The sequence below is a fragment of the Chelonoidis abingdonii genome, chromosome 9, assembly GCF_003597395.2.
Source record: "Chelonoidis abingdonii isolate Lonesome George chromosome 9, CheloAbing_2.0, whole genome shotgun sequence".
NCBI lineage: Eukaryota > Metazoa > Chordata > Testudines > Testudinidae > Chelonoidis > Chelonoidis abingdonii.
Genome location: NC_133777.1, coordinates 23,230,664 through 23,249,979, shown reverse-complemented (window position 1 = coordinate 23,249,979; position 19,316 = coordinate 23,230,664). Strand labels below are relative to the sequence as shown.

General features: G+C 42.4%; 1 protein-coding gene across 3 annotated transcripts in view; it reads left to right on the top strand.

Annotated features, from left to right (window-relative positions):
* CIITA (class II major histocompatibility complex transactivator) overlaps positions 1-19,316 on the top strand; it is a 62,143-nt gene that overhangs the window by 11,437 nt on the left and 31,390 nt on the right. For all 3 annotated transcript variants that reach the window (XM_075069273.1, XM_075069274.1, XM_075069275.1), the window contains exons 2-6: positions 11,298-11,444; positions 13,066-13,191; positions 15,888-15,947; positions 17,011-17,091; positions 18,034-18,093. In XM_075069273.1, the coding sequence (XP_074925374.1) occupies positions 11,298-11,444; positions 13,066-13,191; positions 15,888-15,947; positions 17,011-17,091; positions 18,034-18,093 (474 nt within the window). The remainder of the gene's footprint in view (positions 1-11,297; positions 11,445-13,065; positions 13,192-15,887; positions 15,948-17,010; positions 17,092-18,033; positions 18,094-19,316) is intronic.

The following is a 19,316-nucleotide window of genomic DNA, read 5'->3' as shown; positions in this document are numbered from 1 at the left end:
CGCTCCCTGAGTCATTCTTGTTTTTTTTAATAAAGTGAGTTTACCTCTTCTGTGAACACTGCATTGCCAGTTCGTTCTGGAGAATGAAGTATTCTGTTCTGGCCAGCATATCATAAGCAATTATTAACAAAGTTTTCACTGCAGGAGTTTGACTGGTGCAGATTAATAAGCCAGAAAAGCTAGTTTTCAGATTCCATGGCAAGTTTGCTGGGCTGATAGGGGAAAAAAATATAAAATGATTTCATATGGAAATCAACATTGCACACCATACCGCCATTTGAGTGTAATTCTCTGGCACAACCATATGGTAATCATATACTTTTGAAAATACTACTCTCTAGAAAAATTGATCATTGTCCAAACTTAAACCTCTCAGATTTTTAACTCAATGAAAATTGTACGCTAGCCTTTACATTTACTTTTTTTGCACTTTTACTTTACTGAGAGTTCATTCATTTTTAATGTTACCATCTACAAGTCTTCTAGCATGTCAGCTTATTTCTGTAAGTAATCAAATATATTCAGCATTTTGGATAGGACATATTCCATAAGCTCATTTTTACCTGTGGCATTAATGTCCTATCACCAGCCAGGTATTTTGATCTGTTAATCTATATTACTGTACCTTATTGCTTATACCTTGCAAATACTTGGCGTTACTAATTAATAGCAGCTTTAAAGAGATTATTCTAATATTATATATGTAGGCAACATTGTGAATTTTATGTTGGAGACCCAACATTGTGTCTACCCTTTCCTTGGATATATTTGAGCTCCTACCCATCTCCAACCCTATCCATCACTGATGCTACAGAGGAAGGAAACTAAAAATACCCCAAAATACTTTTGAGGGAGTGAGGGTAAAACCTCTTTCTGACTATTCCATGAGACTGTCTGTCTGAAGCCCTGAAGCATGAGCTTTAGGAATATAATCAATGAAAACTAGTGCATTAGGCTTTACGCTTACTTTCTTGAAATATTTTGCAATGGAGATTAAAAATAATCTAGGCATGGCCCAACACCTTAACAAATACTTTGCCTCAGTTTCTAATAAGACTAATAAAAAGCTTAGAGATAGTGACAGAGTGGCTAATAGGAACGAGGATGTGGAAGTAGACATTACTACATGCAAGGTGGAAGTGAAACTCAAAAAGTTTAATTGGACTTAATTGGGGGGGCCTGGGTAATCTCCATCCAACAATATTAATGGAACTGAAACATGAAATTGCAAACTCAACAGCAAGGAATTTTAATGAATCTGTAAACTCTGGGGTTGTACCTTTATAACTGTAGAATTGCTAATATAGGACCTATTTTTAAGAAAGGTGGGGGGAAGTAATCCAAGAAACTACAGGCCTGGTAGTTTGACCCCAACTGTATGCAAGGTCTTGGAACAAATTTTGAAAGAGAAAATAGTTAAGAACATAGAGGTAATTGGGATAAAATACAACATAATTTTACAAAAGGTAGACCGTGCCAGACCCACCTGATCTTCTTGAGAAGATAACTGATTTTTTAGACAAAGGAAATGCAGTAGATCTAATCTACTTGAATTTCAGTGAGGCATTGGCTACAGTTCCACATGGGAAATTATTAGTTCAGTTGGAGAAGATGGAGATTAATATGAGAATTGAAAGGTGATATTGAGCTGGCTAAAGGGGAGACTACAATGGGTCATGCTGAAAGGCTGGAGGGAAGTTACTAGTGGAGTTCCTCAGGGATCCGTCTTGGAACCAATCTTATTTTACAATTTTATTAATGACCTTGGCACAAAAAGTGAGTCTGCTAATAATTTGCAGATGAGATAAAGTTGGGAGGTATTGACAATACAGAGGGGGACTGGAATATGATACAAGGAGATCTGGATGACCTTGAAAACTGGAGTAATAGAAATGGGAGCACAGGCACTGGCTTCCTCTGGGCCCCAGGGGTGCTCAACCCCCTGCTTCACCCCAGGCCCCAACCCCACCCGACCCCTTTCCCCAAGCCCATGCCCTGCTTTTTCCCTACCCTGCTCCACTCCCACCCCACCTCTTGCTGCCCAGTTACACCCCTCCCCTGAGCGTGTTCCATCCCCGCTTCTCCCTCTCCCTCCCACAGTGCCTTCTGCACACCATGGAGCAGCTGATTCTTGACAGGTGGGCAGGAGCGGTGCCAGGGTTTTTGGTGCCCTAGGCGGGGGTCCTTCCGCACTTCCGGTCTTCAGGGCACTTCGGTGGCAGGTCCCGGAGCGAGTGAAGGACCCACCGCAGAATTGCAGCCGAAGACCTGGAGCACAAAAGGACCCCCCGCCACCAAATTGCCCCCCCCCCCAAATCCTGGTGTCCTAGGCGACCCACCTAGGTGGCCTAAATGGAAGCACCGGCCCTGCAGGTAGGAAGTGCTGGGAGTGGGGGAAGCTGGCTACTGGAGCACCCCCTGAGTCAGTGCCTATGACTGGGATGACATTATGGACTAACAGGAATTTTTGCTGTAAACTGTGGATTTATCAGTTGGAAGAGACAGAGGAGAAGAAAGACCTGGGTGTACTGGTTGATCACAGGATGACTATGACCTGCCAATGTGATGTGGCTGTGAAAAAGGCTAATCCAGTCCTAGAATGCATTAGGTGAGATATTTCCAGTAGAGACAGGGAAGTGTTAATGCCATTATACAAGGCACTGGTGAGACCTCATCTGGAATACTATGTGCAATACTGGTCTTCATGTTTAAGAAAGATTAATTCAGATTGCAACAGGTGCAGAGAAGGGCTATTAGAATGATCCAAGAAATGGAAACCTACCTTATGAGGGGAGACTAAAAGAGCTTGGCTTGTTTAGCCTAACAAAATTTGGCTGAGAGAAGATATGATTGTTCTCTATAAATGCATCAGAGGGATAAATACCAGGGCGAGAGAAGAGTTATTTAAGTTATGCACCAATGTGGACACAAGAACAAATGGCTATAAACTGGCCATCAATAAGCTTAGGCTTGAAATTAGGCAAAGGTTTCTAACCATCAGAGGAGTGAAGCTCTGGAACAGCCTTCCCAGGGAAGCATTGGGGGCAAAAACTGGCTTCAAGTCTGATCTTGATAAGTTTATGGAGGGGATGATATGATCATGTTACCCACAATGGCAAGTGATCTGCAACTGATAACAGCAAATATCTCCAGTGGCCAGTGATAGGACAGTAGCTGGGGAGGGCTGTGAGTTATTGTGACTAATTCTTTCCCAGGTGTCTTGTTGTGAGTCTTGCCCATTTGATCAGGGTCTAACTGGTCACCATATGTGGGATCAGGAAGGAACTTATCTCCTAGTAAGATTGGCAGAGATGTTGGGGACTTTACTCTTTCTCTGCAACATGGAGCATGAGTCACTTGCAGCTTTAAACTAGTGTAAATGGTGGATTCTCTGTAACTTGATTTGTGAACTTCAGTAACTCAGCCAGGTAGTGAGTGAGCGAGGTTCTGTAGCCTGCAATACGCAGGAGGTCAGACTAGATGATCCTCATAGTCCCTGTGACATTCTATACCTTGGGGGAGCATGCTGTAACCCCCAATTCCTCATTTTCATATAAGCATGATCTTACGTATAAAACATGCCTTGTAAAGTATCAAGGGAAAGGTCCTGATCTACTGAAAGTCATTTCTCTACCCATATATGTATATCATTAATGCATATGAAGTTATGAGAATTGTGTAAAATGGTTGTCACTGAACATGCTGTAAATTGGGGGAATCAGTCAGATATTAGCTCCCCAGAGGCAACAGCAAGGAAAGTAATCAACGCCCAGGTGGGGTATCAAACAATCCATCAACAGCCATTGTCCAGCAAAGGAGCTGCAATGCAGCGACTCACCTGCATGAGACCTCACCAGGGGAATTGCTCAGCGTTGTTTGGAGAGACTCAGTAATGCTCACCTGTCTCTGAAGGTGGAGAGGCACAGCCAAGAAGGAGGAAAGGACGTGATAAAAGGGAGAGACATTTGGCATGCTCTTCCACCTCCATCTACAGACATCACCACCATGCAACTGAAGTGCTGATCGAAGGGGAGAGCCTGTCTGAAGAGCAACCAGCCAGCCTGTGATGAGAAGCATCAAAGTTTGTAAGGGCATTGAAAGTGTTAAGATCAGCTTAGAATGCATTTTGCTTTTATTTAAAAAAAAAAATAGGAGTACTTGTGCCACCTTAGAGACTAACAAATTTATTTGAGCATAAGCTTTTGTGGGCTACAGCCCACTTCATCAGATGCATAGAATGAAACACATAGTGAGGAGATATATACACATACAGAGAACATGAAAAGGTGGGAATTGTCCTACCAGCTCTAGGAGACTAATTAATTAAGATGATCCGATGAAGTTGGCTGTAGCCCACGAAAGCTTATGCTCAAATAAATTTGTTAGTCTCTAAGATGCCACAAGTACTCCTTTCTGCAGATAGAGACTAACACGGCTGGTACTCTGAAACCTGTTTTCATTTCATTTGACCAAATCCGACTTGTTATGCTCTGACTTATAATCATTTTAAAATCTATTGTTGGAGTTAATAAATCTGTTTTGTTTATTCTTCCTGAAGCAGTGTGTTTGATTTGAAGCGTGTCATAAACTCCCCTTGGGATAACAAGCCTGGTACATATCAATTTCTTTGTTAAATTGACCAACTCATATAAGCTTGCAGCGTCCCATGGGCATAACTGGACACTGCAAGACAGAGGTTCCTAGGGTTGTGTCTGGAACCAGAGATATTGGCTATTGTCATTCAGTTGCACAGTCCACGTATCAGCTTACATGCCAGACGCTGTGATTGAACAGCCCAGGAATGGGGGTTCTCACAGCAAAGCAGGGTAAGGCTAGCTCCCAGAGTCAAGGATTGGAGTGACCTAGCAGATCACTGATCCAGATAACACCAGAGGGGAATGTCACAGTCCCTTCTACCCTTTCCAAAGGTACCCAGAGGCACCTTGCTACCACCTACCCTTAGTGGAGCCTTCTCTGAACCTGCCAAGTCTCAGCTCCCTGACTCTCTCAGCCACAGGCAACACAAACACTCCTCTCAGCCCACACAGGCTCTGCTGTCCCTCGTGCAGGTTAGGGATAACCACACTCCAACCCTCAGTTCTCCGAGCGTCCCCCTGCAGTGTCTGGTCCCTTTGTCACTGGACCCTTACAGCATTACCAGCCCTGCTCCATGCACAGCTTACTAGTTATGCATCAGAACACCACTCCACTTAACCCAGCACGCAGATTTGCTTTTAGAGATAGCAAGTATACATTTATTTGACAAAGGATAGAGATTCATGGGACAGCAAACAGAAATACTGGAAACAAAGGGTTACATATAAATAAATCCTCCCACACATTCTTGAGCCTGAACTCAACTCACAAGATGCCTTCTGGTCTGATAAGAAGTAAGGGTGAGATTCTGTCACACAGGTCACAGAGTCCGTGACTTTCTGGGACCTCCACAACTTCTGCAGTAGCAGGGCTGGAGTAGCTGTCAGCCCACTGGTGCTGTCAGAGCAGCTGACCAGCAGTCCACCTCGGAGCCACTGGAGCAGTGGTCCATGGGCCACTGGAACAGCAGCTAGAGCAATACCCCCTCCCCTGGCAGTGCTCCCACTGTTCATTCCCTTCCTCCATCATCCAAGTATTTGAGGTAAAAGTTACAGGTTGCAGGCTTCTGTGAATTGTTGTTGTTCAGGGCTTGTGCCTGACTTTTACTAAAGATACCTAGAACAGAATCCTAACCTTATTGATATGGTACTGCTTACCCAAACGCCTTCTCACAGCATTTTTCAACCAGGCTGAATGAGACCCTTCTTTTGTGAGCCCCAACCCACTGGCAACTTGTCTCCCCTGGATGTGGGATGGCAGGGTGTCTTTCTGTCCCTCCCGAATATATCAGACCTTCGATCTTCATCTGAAACAGGGTCAATTTGATTTAAATCACTAGTCAGGAAGACTCAGTTTAATCATGGATTGCTACATAAAAGTGCATTCTTGTTGGTTGTTATAACCTTAATACATATTTTTCACAACTCAGAAATAGATGTAGATTTCATTTTTAGGAAGTGTACATTATACAATTTTAAAGTGATTTATGGGCAAACAGGAAATGCAATTCAAAAGTTTGCAGGGCTTTTCCTGTTTACCTGGCCAATGCATCCAATTGCTGGCCAGAGCGGTCACAATGGTGCACTGTAGGATAGCTCCTGGAGGCCAATACTGTCAAATTTTGGCCACACTAACCCTAATTTGAAATGGCAATGTCATTTTCAGCACTACTCTCCTCGTCGAGGAGGAGTACAGAAATTGATTTTAATAACCCTTTATATTGAACTAAAGGGCTTCGTTGTGTGGCTAGGTACAGGGTTGATTCGATTTAATGCTGCTAAATTCGAGATAAACTCGTAGTGTAGACCAAGCCTTGGAGTTCCGATGTTAGTTGCACGAGCAGAGAGAGCAGTCTGCTAATTCAGCAAACCTCGATGTTACTCATAATGATAGGCCACAGATATAGTTCAAGCGACAAAGACGCTTGGCCTGGTTTAGTGCCCTTAAGGCACAGTCCTAATGACTCGCACAAGTACATTAACACAATTGTCCCGTGGCAAGGAGTAGTTCACTCAGCACCGGGAATCTTTGCTGTCCCTCAGCCACACAGAGGCCTGCACCCTGTAACCATTATTCACCCCATGTCCTCTGCCAGTTGGCACCAACAGGTCCTTGGATCGCAATATGTCATAAACCAGCAGTAACACCTTCTTCCAGCCTCCCGACATGTGCTACATTATCTCACATTTTCAGCTCCCTGACAAGGTGTAACTTATTCCTCCTGTGTGCATTGCTGCCTTCCTTTTTCTGGACCCTCAGTGTGTTATACTACCTTCAACTTGGAGCTAAATTCAGAGGTGATGTATAAAGACAAGCAGGTATGGCTCTAAACTGAATAAGCATTTGTTTCCCCTACACCCACCTTCCCTCCATACCAGAGTTATACTCAAGGAAAGTTAAGAGAGGCTGCATTATCTTTGCTGGAGAGTCCTCTCCATGTTGGGAAACCCCATAGGACAGACAGGTGCCAACTAGAGCATTCTTTGCAATTCAGTCCCATTGGGACTGTACTGTCAGCAAGCAGAGGTAGAGATGCAGAGGGCCATAGAGTTGTAAAGGCACAGGACCTCACATTAACTGCTCTGTGTCATGGTTACAGCATTAACTGCACCTGTGACCACTCTTCTGGCCTCTCTCAAGTGCACCTCTTTGAGTGCTGGGGCCTATGCCTTCACTCTTCTCAGTGTGGAAACCGTAGATTCTCCCCCTCACAGACCCAGGTCCCTGAGCTATAAACATCCTTGTTCATCAACCGTGATTCCTCAACAGCTCCAGCTGGGTTTGGCACCTGTTAGACTTCTCTTCAGAAGCTGTCACCAGTAGATAAATGCAGTGACCCAGAGCAGCAGCTTAAAAAAAAAAGTATTTATTTATTTATAGCATTCAGAGAATAGAATTCTAACAACAAAAGGCCTACATGCAAATAGCTTACCTAAAGCTTAGCATTTCCCTCAGAGCCTCAGGAGGCCCAATTCTTTAAGACCCATTCTGCAGAGTCTGTTTCCATGTGTCAGTCAGTTCTCCTTGAGCAGTTTCCTAACAACCCAGTCTCTCCCCCAGACTCTAGATTTTTATCTAGATTTTTTTGTTTCAAGTGTGCAGGTCCCTCCTACCCCAGTCAAGGTGTTTGAGGCAGATTGGTCAAAGGGAATAGTTCAAAAGCGGTGACACCTGTATTGTCAATTAAGTTCCAGTGACTGGGTTATATAAAGCCACTGTCTGCCTTCCTACAGACCTGCAGCAATCTTGTGCAGGAATTAATCCTTTGAACAGTCTACCAAACAGCGGTACACAATAGTCATAAAACAAAATACAGCTATTTCCCATGTTCTTCACACTCTGTGAATCCACGTGGATTTGAAGGAAGGGGAAGCTGCCTTTTGTAGTCTAGAGTCCTGGTCTCTTCCATGAGGCAACCTCCTTCTCACAAAAGTTTCCTAGCTTCTTGGTGTGTGTATCTGTGTAGAATCACAGTCTGGTCATGTGATCCTGGGGACCAAATGTGCATCCTTTATATCCTTTTTCTCGGGTGCAATCCACTCTCTCTAATGCAGAGGAGAATGTTTCACCTTTCTTTGTCTCAACCTGTTCTACCTGTGAAACTCTGGAAATAATAGTGCCTTGTGTTTGTATTTATAAAACCACATCCCCTCAGGAGGTTCCAGGAGACTCTGTTTAGCACTAGATCAGTGGCTCCCAAACTGGGATTCATGAACCCCTGGGGGTTTGCAAAATGTTACAGGGGGTTCTCGGGGGAAAAAAATCCCTAATGGCGGTCAGAGCTGTCCCTAGGGACCCCGGGCGGCACAGGACCAGCAGCTCGGAGCCCCTGGACTTCCAAGAGCTAAGCAGATCAAAGCGAGCATGTCTATCACACTGAGGAGATTTAAACTTCAAGACTCCTTATAAGAAATGGAAAGGGAGGTGAATATTTTTTGCTGTTTTTAAAATGAAATAGGAAGCTAGCATTGTTTTTAAAATTATTATGAAGAACAAGTTTAAGCTTTGTTGTAACGTGCGTTGTTTGCCTGGACTGCTCAAGACCTGAATGCTTGTGTAGGAGGAACTCTTTGAGTCGTCTTCTTAAATACCTTCATGCTGTTTCACATCTGATACTCCTTGATGAAACATGGGAGCCTTGTCGTACAGCAGGCTTATTCAAAGTGATACAAGCTACAAAAGTGAGATCTTGGAAAAGTGTTGCCATTTTCATAATGTAAAAAAAATACTGTAAAATGATAAATAATAATGAATAATAAATAGCGTGTAATAATCATGTCATAAAAACCAATTTGATATTTCCAAGATCACTGCTTTTATAAGCAGATAAAGGAGCAAATCCCTTGAAATATTCATTTTGAGGAGGGGGTTCACGAGACTTGACATTTTAGTGAAAGGGGTTCGCAGGTTGTTAAAGTTTAGGAACCACTGCACTAGATGAATTCAGTAAAGGAAATTGTATCGCATACAGCTGCTTCTTTTCTTCTCTTGCTCTCTTTTTTTTGTTTTACTGTCACAACAAATTATAATCTACATTTTTTTCTTAACTTCATTGTTGTTTTCAATGAAAGTTGAGTTAACTGCTCTGCTTTCACATATAGGCCAGGCACTAGCTTGAAAAGATCTGTGCAGTGTCTGAAGAGCCACATTCATCACTGTCTGTGTTTGCTCTCTACACAACATTAAGGATGCAAGAAACTTGGAGCCACAGTTGGGCTCCAGATGACCACATTTGCTAACTATGTATTTATAAACATTCAAAGCCTAGCTATATACATATACTGCTGCTCTGGTAGGTTTTGTTGGCTTCTGCAATACAAGGCAGGCAAGCTCACTAGTTGGTTCCCAAATGATTTAAAGGGATACTACCCAATTCCTCTATTTTACGCTAGCCTGTGAAGTAAATTAGGATTTTTTTTATGGCAATTAAGGTTTCCAGTTGATTCTTTTTCAAAGAAAAAATGTAGTGATGAGACTAGCAGTTTGGATTTAAAGTTCCTGAACAGCAAATCCTGCATTTTAGAGTAGTTTTGCAAAGAAATTTTTATACTTAACACTTGTGATTGGCCTGTGCATAGGTTTTAGTGAGACAAGAGGGTGCACAGAATTTCTCTCCACTCCTACCTCCCTGCACTTCAAACCTCCTACTTGAAAACCAGCCACAACCAGGCAGATCCTGTTCTTATAGAAGTCCCTACTCCTCCCTCCAGCCTCCCCCATACTCAAATACCAGATCTCTCATCGTCTTAGCCCCCTTGTGCTGCATTGAGGAAAACACAGGTTCTCTGAAATGTGACACTGTCATGTGTAGTGAACTTCCTTCCACAACTGTGTCCCTCATCACTGAACCTCTAGGTTTTTTCCGTGTATTCCATGCTCTGTTCCCTTCTTACTCATGATCTCTGTTCTTTCCTCGCCCAAACTCCTCCCTTCCCAGCAGCAGTGTGGTCTGTCCTGCCATGCAGCCATTTAAATCAAAGGTGTGTGAGCACTGCTAATAAAACTTATACACCTGTTTTCTCTGGTCAGTGCTCTGTATCCACTGCCTGTAACATATGCATGGAGGGCAACATGAAAGACCTGAGGACATAGTAGCCTACACAGAGCTTTCAGTCCATAAGAAGATAGACAGGCACAATGGTGGTGGATGTCCTACTATGACAATTTGGGGACTGTGTCTGTACAGCTTATGAATTCTTGTTGGTATTTGGGAAGTTGTTCTTAGGAAATCTGCTGTGTCATGGAATGTCTCTGTGTATCCATTATTGCTGACAAGCCTGTAAGCTGGTCTCTGTCTGACTAGTGGCCATGAAGACTAGTTAACCTTAACAACTGTACTCTGACCAGTCAATAGATATGCTAAGGAGATTGGATGGAGCTGGGAGAAGCCATTTCTAGCTTCTTCGGTTTGGAGAGTGGGAAAATTAGCAGTAGCAGCAGCACAAAGGAACTAGGTGATGGTAGTGGGATGTATGAACTCCAGGGCCTAACAGAGAAACTCAGGAAGCTTTGGATAGGAGGAGAGGAGAACAGTTGGGCAATGTTTTGTAGAAGGGATTTAGTTAGAAGATCATCCAAGGTCAGCGAAAACAACCTGACTTAGAGGAGGAGGAAGAGATGCTCCATGTTTCAGAAGTCAAGTCATGAGCTGCAGCAGAAGCATCCCGGACAACACCCCCACAGGACCCAGACTCCAGCCCAAAGAATGCTTCAGAGTAGTGGTAATCTGAGGCCAAGAAATGTGTGCTGAGTTTATTGCTGTTGCACAGGTTTCTGCATTTCTTGTTCTTTTAAAGAAAAAGTAATGGTGTTTTAGAACCCTGTGCAAAATCTATCTTAATGTGTTTTATGTGTTACACCTATTGTATGGTCTTGAGGAATTAACCTGTGGTCCCACAACACCCACAAGGCTGGAGTGGAGCAGCAGTTCTATAGTGCCTTCCATCTTAATATCTCAATGCTTGAAGTCAGAAGAAGTAGCAGACGTTCAATGCCTTTAGGATTTGACTTTTGAAAGTGAAATATAAACAGACTGCTACAACATCCTTGTTTGAATAAGCAGCATTCTGTTTGACAGATTTCAGCACTGCCTGCTTTAGAGTAGATTTGATGGTAGATGCCATGACAAATTATCAAAGTTATAAACTATTGATAAACATCCTTTACTTTATTCTGTTCATCATTTTATGCTTTGATTTCAGCTAGCAAAAGACAAACCATGGATTCGGCAGTTTTGACGGAAAATAGCTTTCTTGATTTGCTGCACAGCAATATTGATCCATTGCATCTATACAGCCTCTTGGATACAAGGTTATCCGATGAAGATGAAGAAAGAGAACTTTCAACAGGTTAGTAATGCAATGAATTGCCCTGCTGTTTAGCCAGGTCACTGGATGAAAGTAGAAGATGCCATTACTTAACAAGGGCACTTTATTGTGATGGAGCTAATCTAAATGTAGATGTGGAATTCTGATGCCGTGACTCTAAATAATGTGTATCCACATCCAGATACAGTAGCTGGTTCCAGATACCATTCTGGATTAAATTTGTGTACCTGAGTTACAACTTTCTGTTCACCTTGTAGTTTATAACACACTTCTTTACATGTTGCTCATAATGAGAGGCTAATATCTTTGGCATTCATCTCATACAGCATAAATAAATGCTAAGTAAAAGCTTCCCTATGCACTATCCTGGTCAAACTGGCAACTGGCAACCCCTCTGCAGTTTCAGGCTGGTGCCTTTACTAAACAGAGACTTTAGCGGAGACAGACCGAGTGACGACAGACCGCCACAAACAACACTAGTAAATTAATTTCCTCTGGTGATCCAGGATTTGACCTTAAATCTTGAGGTAGATGACCAATGTACTAGCAGCTGTGAGGGATTTGGCCAGTTGCAGCATGATTTCTTAAGCAAGGTTGGGAGGAGGCCATCTCTCTATGCATTTGGGAGTTCCCTTCCCAATTCCCAGGACTAACTGGGTTGGAGGCCGTTTCCTGTCCATTCCCTGACCCTCAAACCCAATCCTGCCTGAGGATGTCATTGTTATTGCGGTGGTCAATCTGCAGTAGTAGGCTGGTGGGCTATACCCTTGTTGACCTCATGCAGTTTCCTGCCCTCACTGTACTCCTCCTCTGGGTTTCTCTGCAGGGAGGGGGGACCATCTGTAGCTCTGTTAATTTGGTGTCTTAGTATTTCCACGAGACCCAATGTATGTTGAATGTTGAGACCGGACAAAGGCCTTCAGACCCCAGGGGTGTTCTTTTAAACACCATTTACTATAAATTGATTCAGTACCTTGTACTAAGACAGTAGCTAAATAGCTTTTTAAAAACAGACAGGAAGTCCCAGCTATTAGCAGAGAGGAGCATGATTCTCCTCTGCCTTCATGTTTGTAGTCACTTTATGTCTGGGCCAAGTTAGTGTAGCATGTTACCAAGTCAGAATGGTACAAAGCAGTGGAGAGTCAGACTTCAGAATCTGAGTCATCTCATGCTTAATTATTGCTGGTCTGAGATCAGGATCCTATGTTTGCCCTCTGAACTCCCAACTATGACTGACACCTGCAGGAATTTGTCTGTACAGATCAGGCCTTGCTTATGCAGCAAAGTCTGACAGCAGGATGAGATAAGGACTAAAGACTTGGTTGTCTTCTTAATTACACCAGTGAAGCATCACTGACTAGATCAGTTACTTTACTCCTGATTGTCACCAGTGTGAGCAGAAAATCAGGCCCAGAACTTTAAGCAGTTTACTTAGATTTGTTAGCTCAATGTGGTTTCCATTCCTGTGCAAGGGGTTGACCTTGAGTCAGTTCCTAGTGAACCAGCATCTATCACAAAACTACCGCACAACGAATGCTTGAGAGAATTAATAATTCTGCCTTTTTGACTTGTCCTTCTCCCTGAGTCTCTTTACCCTGGCCATGGCATTCATTGACCTAATTATAACTTCTTTTTATTCTAGACCCTGAAATTGATACCATCAACCATGATCAGTTCAGCAATTTGGATGTCTTTTACACAATGGAAAGCAATGAAAGTGTGGAAGAATCTATTTTTTCAAATGCAGGGGAAGCTTATTCTAGAATAGGTATGAGATTTTTTGGGGATGTGTGTAATGTTTTGGAGATAATCAGACCAGTAAGGAGTTCTTCCCTATAACCTCGAGTGCCTTTATGCTGTGCCACTTTGTTTCAGACCCCTGACACCAGCAACCTGGCCACAAGTACAAAATCTTACCTTGGTTTCCATTGCCCTAGTTACTCCTTGCAGGGTGACACCAACAGCCCTTCAAGTCCCAAGTTACCCTAAATCCATCCTTCCTGAGTTCTTATCTATCAGACACATGAAACCAGCCCCCCCAGTGATCAGCTCACTCTGGCACCCATGCTCCACACAGATTGAGCAACAGAGATCTGCTTGGGGTAAAAATAAACAGGCAGTTTCTTTAATAGAAAAACCACACTCAAAGATGAACTAATAAGAGAGAGAGAATGCATATAAGTCACAGAAAATAAGCACAAAGACACGACCTCAGGCTTTACACTTCCATATTAGATAAAATCCCTTTTCTAACACAAATTACCTATTGCCATTAAACCAGCTTATCTTATTTACAGAAATGGAGCTGGGGCTGTCCCTGTTGGCTCCTTGTGCACACATATAGGGCCTGCTCCATATGGGAGAGGGCTGAGGAGGCACAGGGTGCAGTTCCTGTCTCTGCTCCCTGCAAAACCCCTGCAGCCGGGATTTAACTGCTAGAATCTTGCTGTGGCCTCACCAAGCAGTAGTTTCCAGAGCAACGCCCTTATAAAGTGACACCTGAGCATGGTAAATTGCCCCAGCAACAGGTCAGTTTAATGAAGCACAATTAGCTATACCAGGCTTTGAGCTTCACACAGCACTATGTTCTGCAAACTCTCTGGCTTCTCTACCAGAGAGAGGGAATTTTGATGTTTAAATCAACTCACAATTTATCCTTAAATCTGTATATATTTATTTGTTAATTACATAAAAAAGACTATACAAAATGTATTCTGTAGCTTGTGGGACTTCTTGATTGGCTGTGCCTCACTTGCCTAGGCTGGCAAGCCATCCTAACTTTGAACAGTTTCCTAGCGAATCCCCTAGTTAAGCAGGGATCCAGTGTTTTGCAGACAGCTTCCTGTTTAGAGGCTCCCTTCAGATTCTAGGTGAAAAATTCAGTTTCAAAGCCTCCTTTTTAAATGACTTCTTTCCCCCCCACCTTCCGCCTGGCATGGTAGTAATGGTCATTCAGAAAGGGAGCAATTCCCTCTTAACTTGATAGCTGGGAGGTCTCATTGTCTTCCCATTAATTTTAGTGGTCTACCATAGTCTTTTCTTGGGCTGGAAAATGGGGTGAGCGCTTGAAGCTGGTTTCATTGTAAACAACTGGCTTGGAAGGTGACCCTCCCTGCTTGACTGCTTCACCACCCTGCTGTGAGGTGAGGTTGAGCAGATTCATAACCACAGTCTGTATACCTATCTTGACCATCAAACTGAGACCATTACAAGCTTTCACAAAAGACTTAACTTAATATATGTATATAGTACAACAATACAGCATGCAATCCATTGATTTAACCTTTCTTTTTGGAAGTTTAAACTTTCTGTTCTGTGTTTGGGGTGTCAGGACCCTGATTATCATAGGGGGGAAGTGGCACATCAGCTATGAATACTGTTACTTTTTCCTTCCTCTCTATACTGGTTCCTTACAAGTCATAATTTGATTGCAGTAAATTAGTAATGCCTAACTTCAGTCTTATTTTGTCTAATATAGTTAGTATTTTAACAATTACATGATTAAGATCTAATGTTTTTCAATAAAGCCCTCCTTGATACCCCCCTCCCCGAAAAATATTCAAAACACCTAGATCACCTAAAAGTGCTATATTTCTTAAATATAAAAAGTATAAATTAGCTTAACAGTCACTGTTCATAAGATGTGCCATATCAAAGTGGCAATTCTGTGTCCCACGCTTTTTGCATTAATGATGCTAGATACATATATTGTATTGTGAATATGTATATGATTATTAATTGTCTCAATAAATATAAGTAATTAGGGCCATTTCCTGTTCTCAATGAAAGCAATAAGAGTTTTTCATTGACTTGCTAAGAGCAGAATTGATCCCATAGGACCTGAACCACTGAAGTGAGTAGTCACTCATCATGTGAGTGAAGCTTGCTGGTATGAATAAGAACTGTAGGACCAGACCCATCGAGTGTATGGCTGGGAACCCTAACTTACTGCTTTTCTAAAGTATTAATGGGTCTTTCCAGTTTGAGTTTTATTAACAAGTACATGTGAAATTCTTTTGCTTGGCTCTTAGGTGACTTCTTCCCAATCACAGGAGTGAAAATTGCTTTAAACAACACTAAATAACAGTCCTTCTTTGAAATAAAAGAGCTGTCTATACTCCCCCCCACACATGCACACACAATATACTAGTGAATGTTATTTCAATCAGTTTGTACATCTCATGAGTGAAATGTTCACTCTTGACTGCTGGAAATGTTTTGGTTGGCAAGGAAAAAAAAACTCCATTAATGATACTTTCCTGATCAACACTTCCTCTGTTAATTTCCTATTTCTAGTGCCCTGCACTGCCTGAACACTACATTTATTTAATAAGTAAAACTAATGTACATTTCTTACTCTCCTTTCAGACCTTGGACTTTTGTACAGGAGAATAATCTACAATAATTTGTTCTTAATTGTGTCATTTACCATACTATTGCGCTCTTTTTTCCCCTTCTTGTTAGCTGGATTAGCAGAATATGTGCTCAAAGATCAGCAGGAGAGACAGATGGAAGACATTTTTGGTAAGGTTTTAACACATGGGGCAAAGTTTAGATATGATTGCTCTCTATAAGTACATCAGAGAGATAAATGCCATGGAGGGAGAGATATTTACGTTAAGTGCCAATGTTGACACAGAACAAATGGGTATAAACTGGCCATCGATAAGTTTAGGCTTGAAATTAGGCAAAGATTTCTAACCATCAGAGGAGTAAAGTTATAGAACAGCCTTTCAAGTGGAGCAGTGAGGGCAAAAAACCTATCTGGCTTCAAGACTGAGCTTGATAAGTTTATGGAAGTATAATGAGATGATTATGATAGACACTTCTGGCAGTTAAGTCTATGAGTCTAAATCAGTGGCAGAGCCAACAGTAGAATTCTGGTTATCAGACTTTTGGTCTATCCGTGGCAGTGTGGAGCAGCAACCAAATGATTGGGACAATATTTACTTGCTTCCTATTAACACTTTTTAAAAGTTGCATGACTTATTTTTGGCTTGGATTTTGCTCTTATTAGTTAATGGCAAAATCCTTGTTGACCTCAGTGGAAATAAGATTGGGCCAATGGTTGGCCTGAAGTATTTGTAGTTTAAATTAAAGAATGAACCTGGCAACATGTCAGTTCTGATAACACAAAGGATTTCGCTGAAAAGATCTTTATGACTCCTTGGAACTAATCCTTTGGGATATAAAACTGAGGCACAGATTAAATGACTGGCCTATGGTCACATGGCAAGTCTGTGATTCAGCTGAAGGGAGAACCCAATAGTTGTGAATTCTAGTCCCCTGTTAGTCACTAGACCAGTCTGAAGCTCTTAAATTTAACAACTAGATTCCTGAGTGTGTGATGATCTTCTGCACCGTGGAAGTTCATCAAGGTGACCAAATCTGATTTTTGTGGATGTTGCATCCTTTGCAGATTTGGAGTACACTTTAAGATACGCATACACTCCCAATCTTTTATTTACAGAATTTATCTTGATATCAGGACATATGCATTTAGTGCTTGAAATTAGTTTTTAACTTTGCAGTATCCTTTGGGATCCTATTAATTCAGATTTGGCAATAAGTTATTTTTGTTTAACAGGAAAACTCATTTTAGATGAAATGGCCAATGAAACTACAGAGGGTTTTACAGAGATGAAGAAGCAAAAATGTCAGAAACGATGTAAGTAAAACAGCATTTGTGGCATCGCCAGGAGCAATTCACCTAGGGACCTGGAGTGTTTTAAAGCTTCTTCCATGCAACCATAAACTGTCTGCATGGCAGGGACATTTGTTTTTAAAGGAACACTGGTGCCCCTCTCATGCCAAATTCTTCATTAGTATAAGTAGCTGCAACTCTTCTGAATTCAGTGAAGCCGTGCCCACTTAAACCAGTGGTGACTTGTCCACTTTTCCTCTGATGTGCATTAGAATCAATTAAAAAATGCTTCTTATTTTATTCTGATATTTTCAATGATTTGTTGGCATGTAACATGGCACTGTGAGCATGTTTTAGCTTTTATAACCCCTAGCTTTGCTTTGCACCAATGTGGCAATGTTTTAATTTTGCTTTCGATTAATTCTAGCTTAGTAAGTATCAACTGCATTATTCCTTTTTTTATTAAAAAACAAACAAACCAATCACTCAGGGTTTTTGATACACAAATCTGCGCCCTATTCAAAAATGTACGGTCAGAGTAAAATAACCCAGGCTACTCACTTTCATATTTAATATGCTAAAAACCTCCACTTCTGAGGTAATTTGAAGCTGCCTCAGAATTTCGAGGGAGACAAGGCAAGTGAGGTAATATCTTTTATTGGATCAACTTCTGTTGGTGAGACAGACAAGTGTTCGAGCACACAGAGCTTCTCCTCTTCAGGTCTGGGGAAGGTCCTCTAAACGCAAGGTGGAACAGATTGTTAAGCATAAGTAGTTAGCACATATTCTAGACCAGAATTTCTAGTCTGCCACAAGTGGCTGGCTATAGCATGCACAGAACTCTGGTTATGCCTCTGCTAACTTCTCATCTTATTTAACATGCATAAATTAGGCTCAGCTGACAGAAAGTAGAATGATCAAACTAGATTCAACCTACATCACGGACTATAACTTTCTTACTTCTAGCATTCGTGAGCACTGCAGAGAGTTACTCTGATGCTTCCAAGCCCAAATGCAGGAGACCGGGTGAGTTATTGGCTGATGGATTTTGAGTGTACCTTCCTTGTTGTTCTGATGTCCATAACACTATTGAGGTATTAAACAAAAGTACTGTAACTCCTGCATACCTGGGAAAGCTTGGATACGCTAATATGCTGACGCATCATTACAGTGGGTTTCTTTGGCTTAGTGCTAAAGAGTAGCACAGATTGGATTAGGGCTTAATCCATACACCCAAATCTAATTGTTATTGTAACAAACCTATGGCCACACAGATATATCAGTGGTCATAATACTGCACACCTTGGAAATGCCTCATGGCAGGGCAAAACTTGGATCCTGCTGTTCAAAAAGTACAGGCCTCCACTGTTTGAGTGAAAGGAGAACTCCATTAGCAATTAGCAATAGAAAGCCTACGAGGCACAGTGAAGCATTTCTGATTCCATCTAGCGGAGGGAAGTACTGTGGTACTGTGGAAACCTGTGAAATATCTGTGTTATTTCTTATGAGTATGTGCATATGTGTGTTTGATGGATTACTTGTTCTGCACTTGGATCAGAAGGGGAGAAACTAAGCAGAAAGGGCCATTCAGATAAAGATCATCCTAACAAACACAAAAATAGTTAGGTTACTAGCTGTGAAGAGGCAACTCCTCACTGAATCCTGTTTACTCGCTCTTCTGCCAAGGCAGAGAACCTGTAGGTCAGAAGACACAGATCACTTAAAAGATCTGCCCTGCAGCTCTGGAGAGGTGGGTGGAGTTACTGGTTGCTTTAGGCTAACACAGACTGATCCAAGGCAGGATCTGCAGTAAGCAGGCTGTAACTTGGTCCCCAAGAGAGTGGGAGACACTAAGGCTAAGACCTGTCTATCTAGGAGCATGTGTGGGTGGCCAGGTGTAGGTAAGTCACTTGCTTTAAAATCCATTGCTTTGAGTGCTGCGAGCCCTTTTGCAAATAAATCATACGTTGTTTTGACGAAGCTGCTTCTGTGTCGCTGCAAACTGTCAATGCCCACAGACTCCCAAAGGAAAACTCTTGCAGGTGTCAAGCCTCCAGGGCTTGCTAAATATCACAGCAGCCATGGGGGTGCAGGGACGGCTCTAGGTTTTTTGCTGCCCCAAGCAAAAAAATTTTGGCTGCCCCCTGTCCCAGCCCTGGGCTCCCCCCTGCAACCCCACTGCTGCCCCAGCCCTGGGATCTCCCCCCCTACCCACACCCCCTGCTGCCCCAGCACTGGGCTTCCCCCTT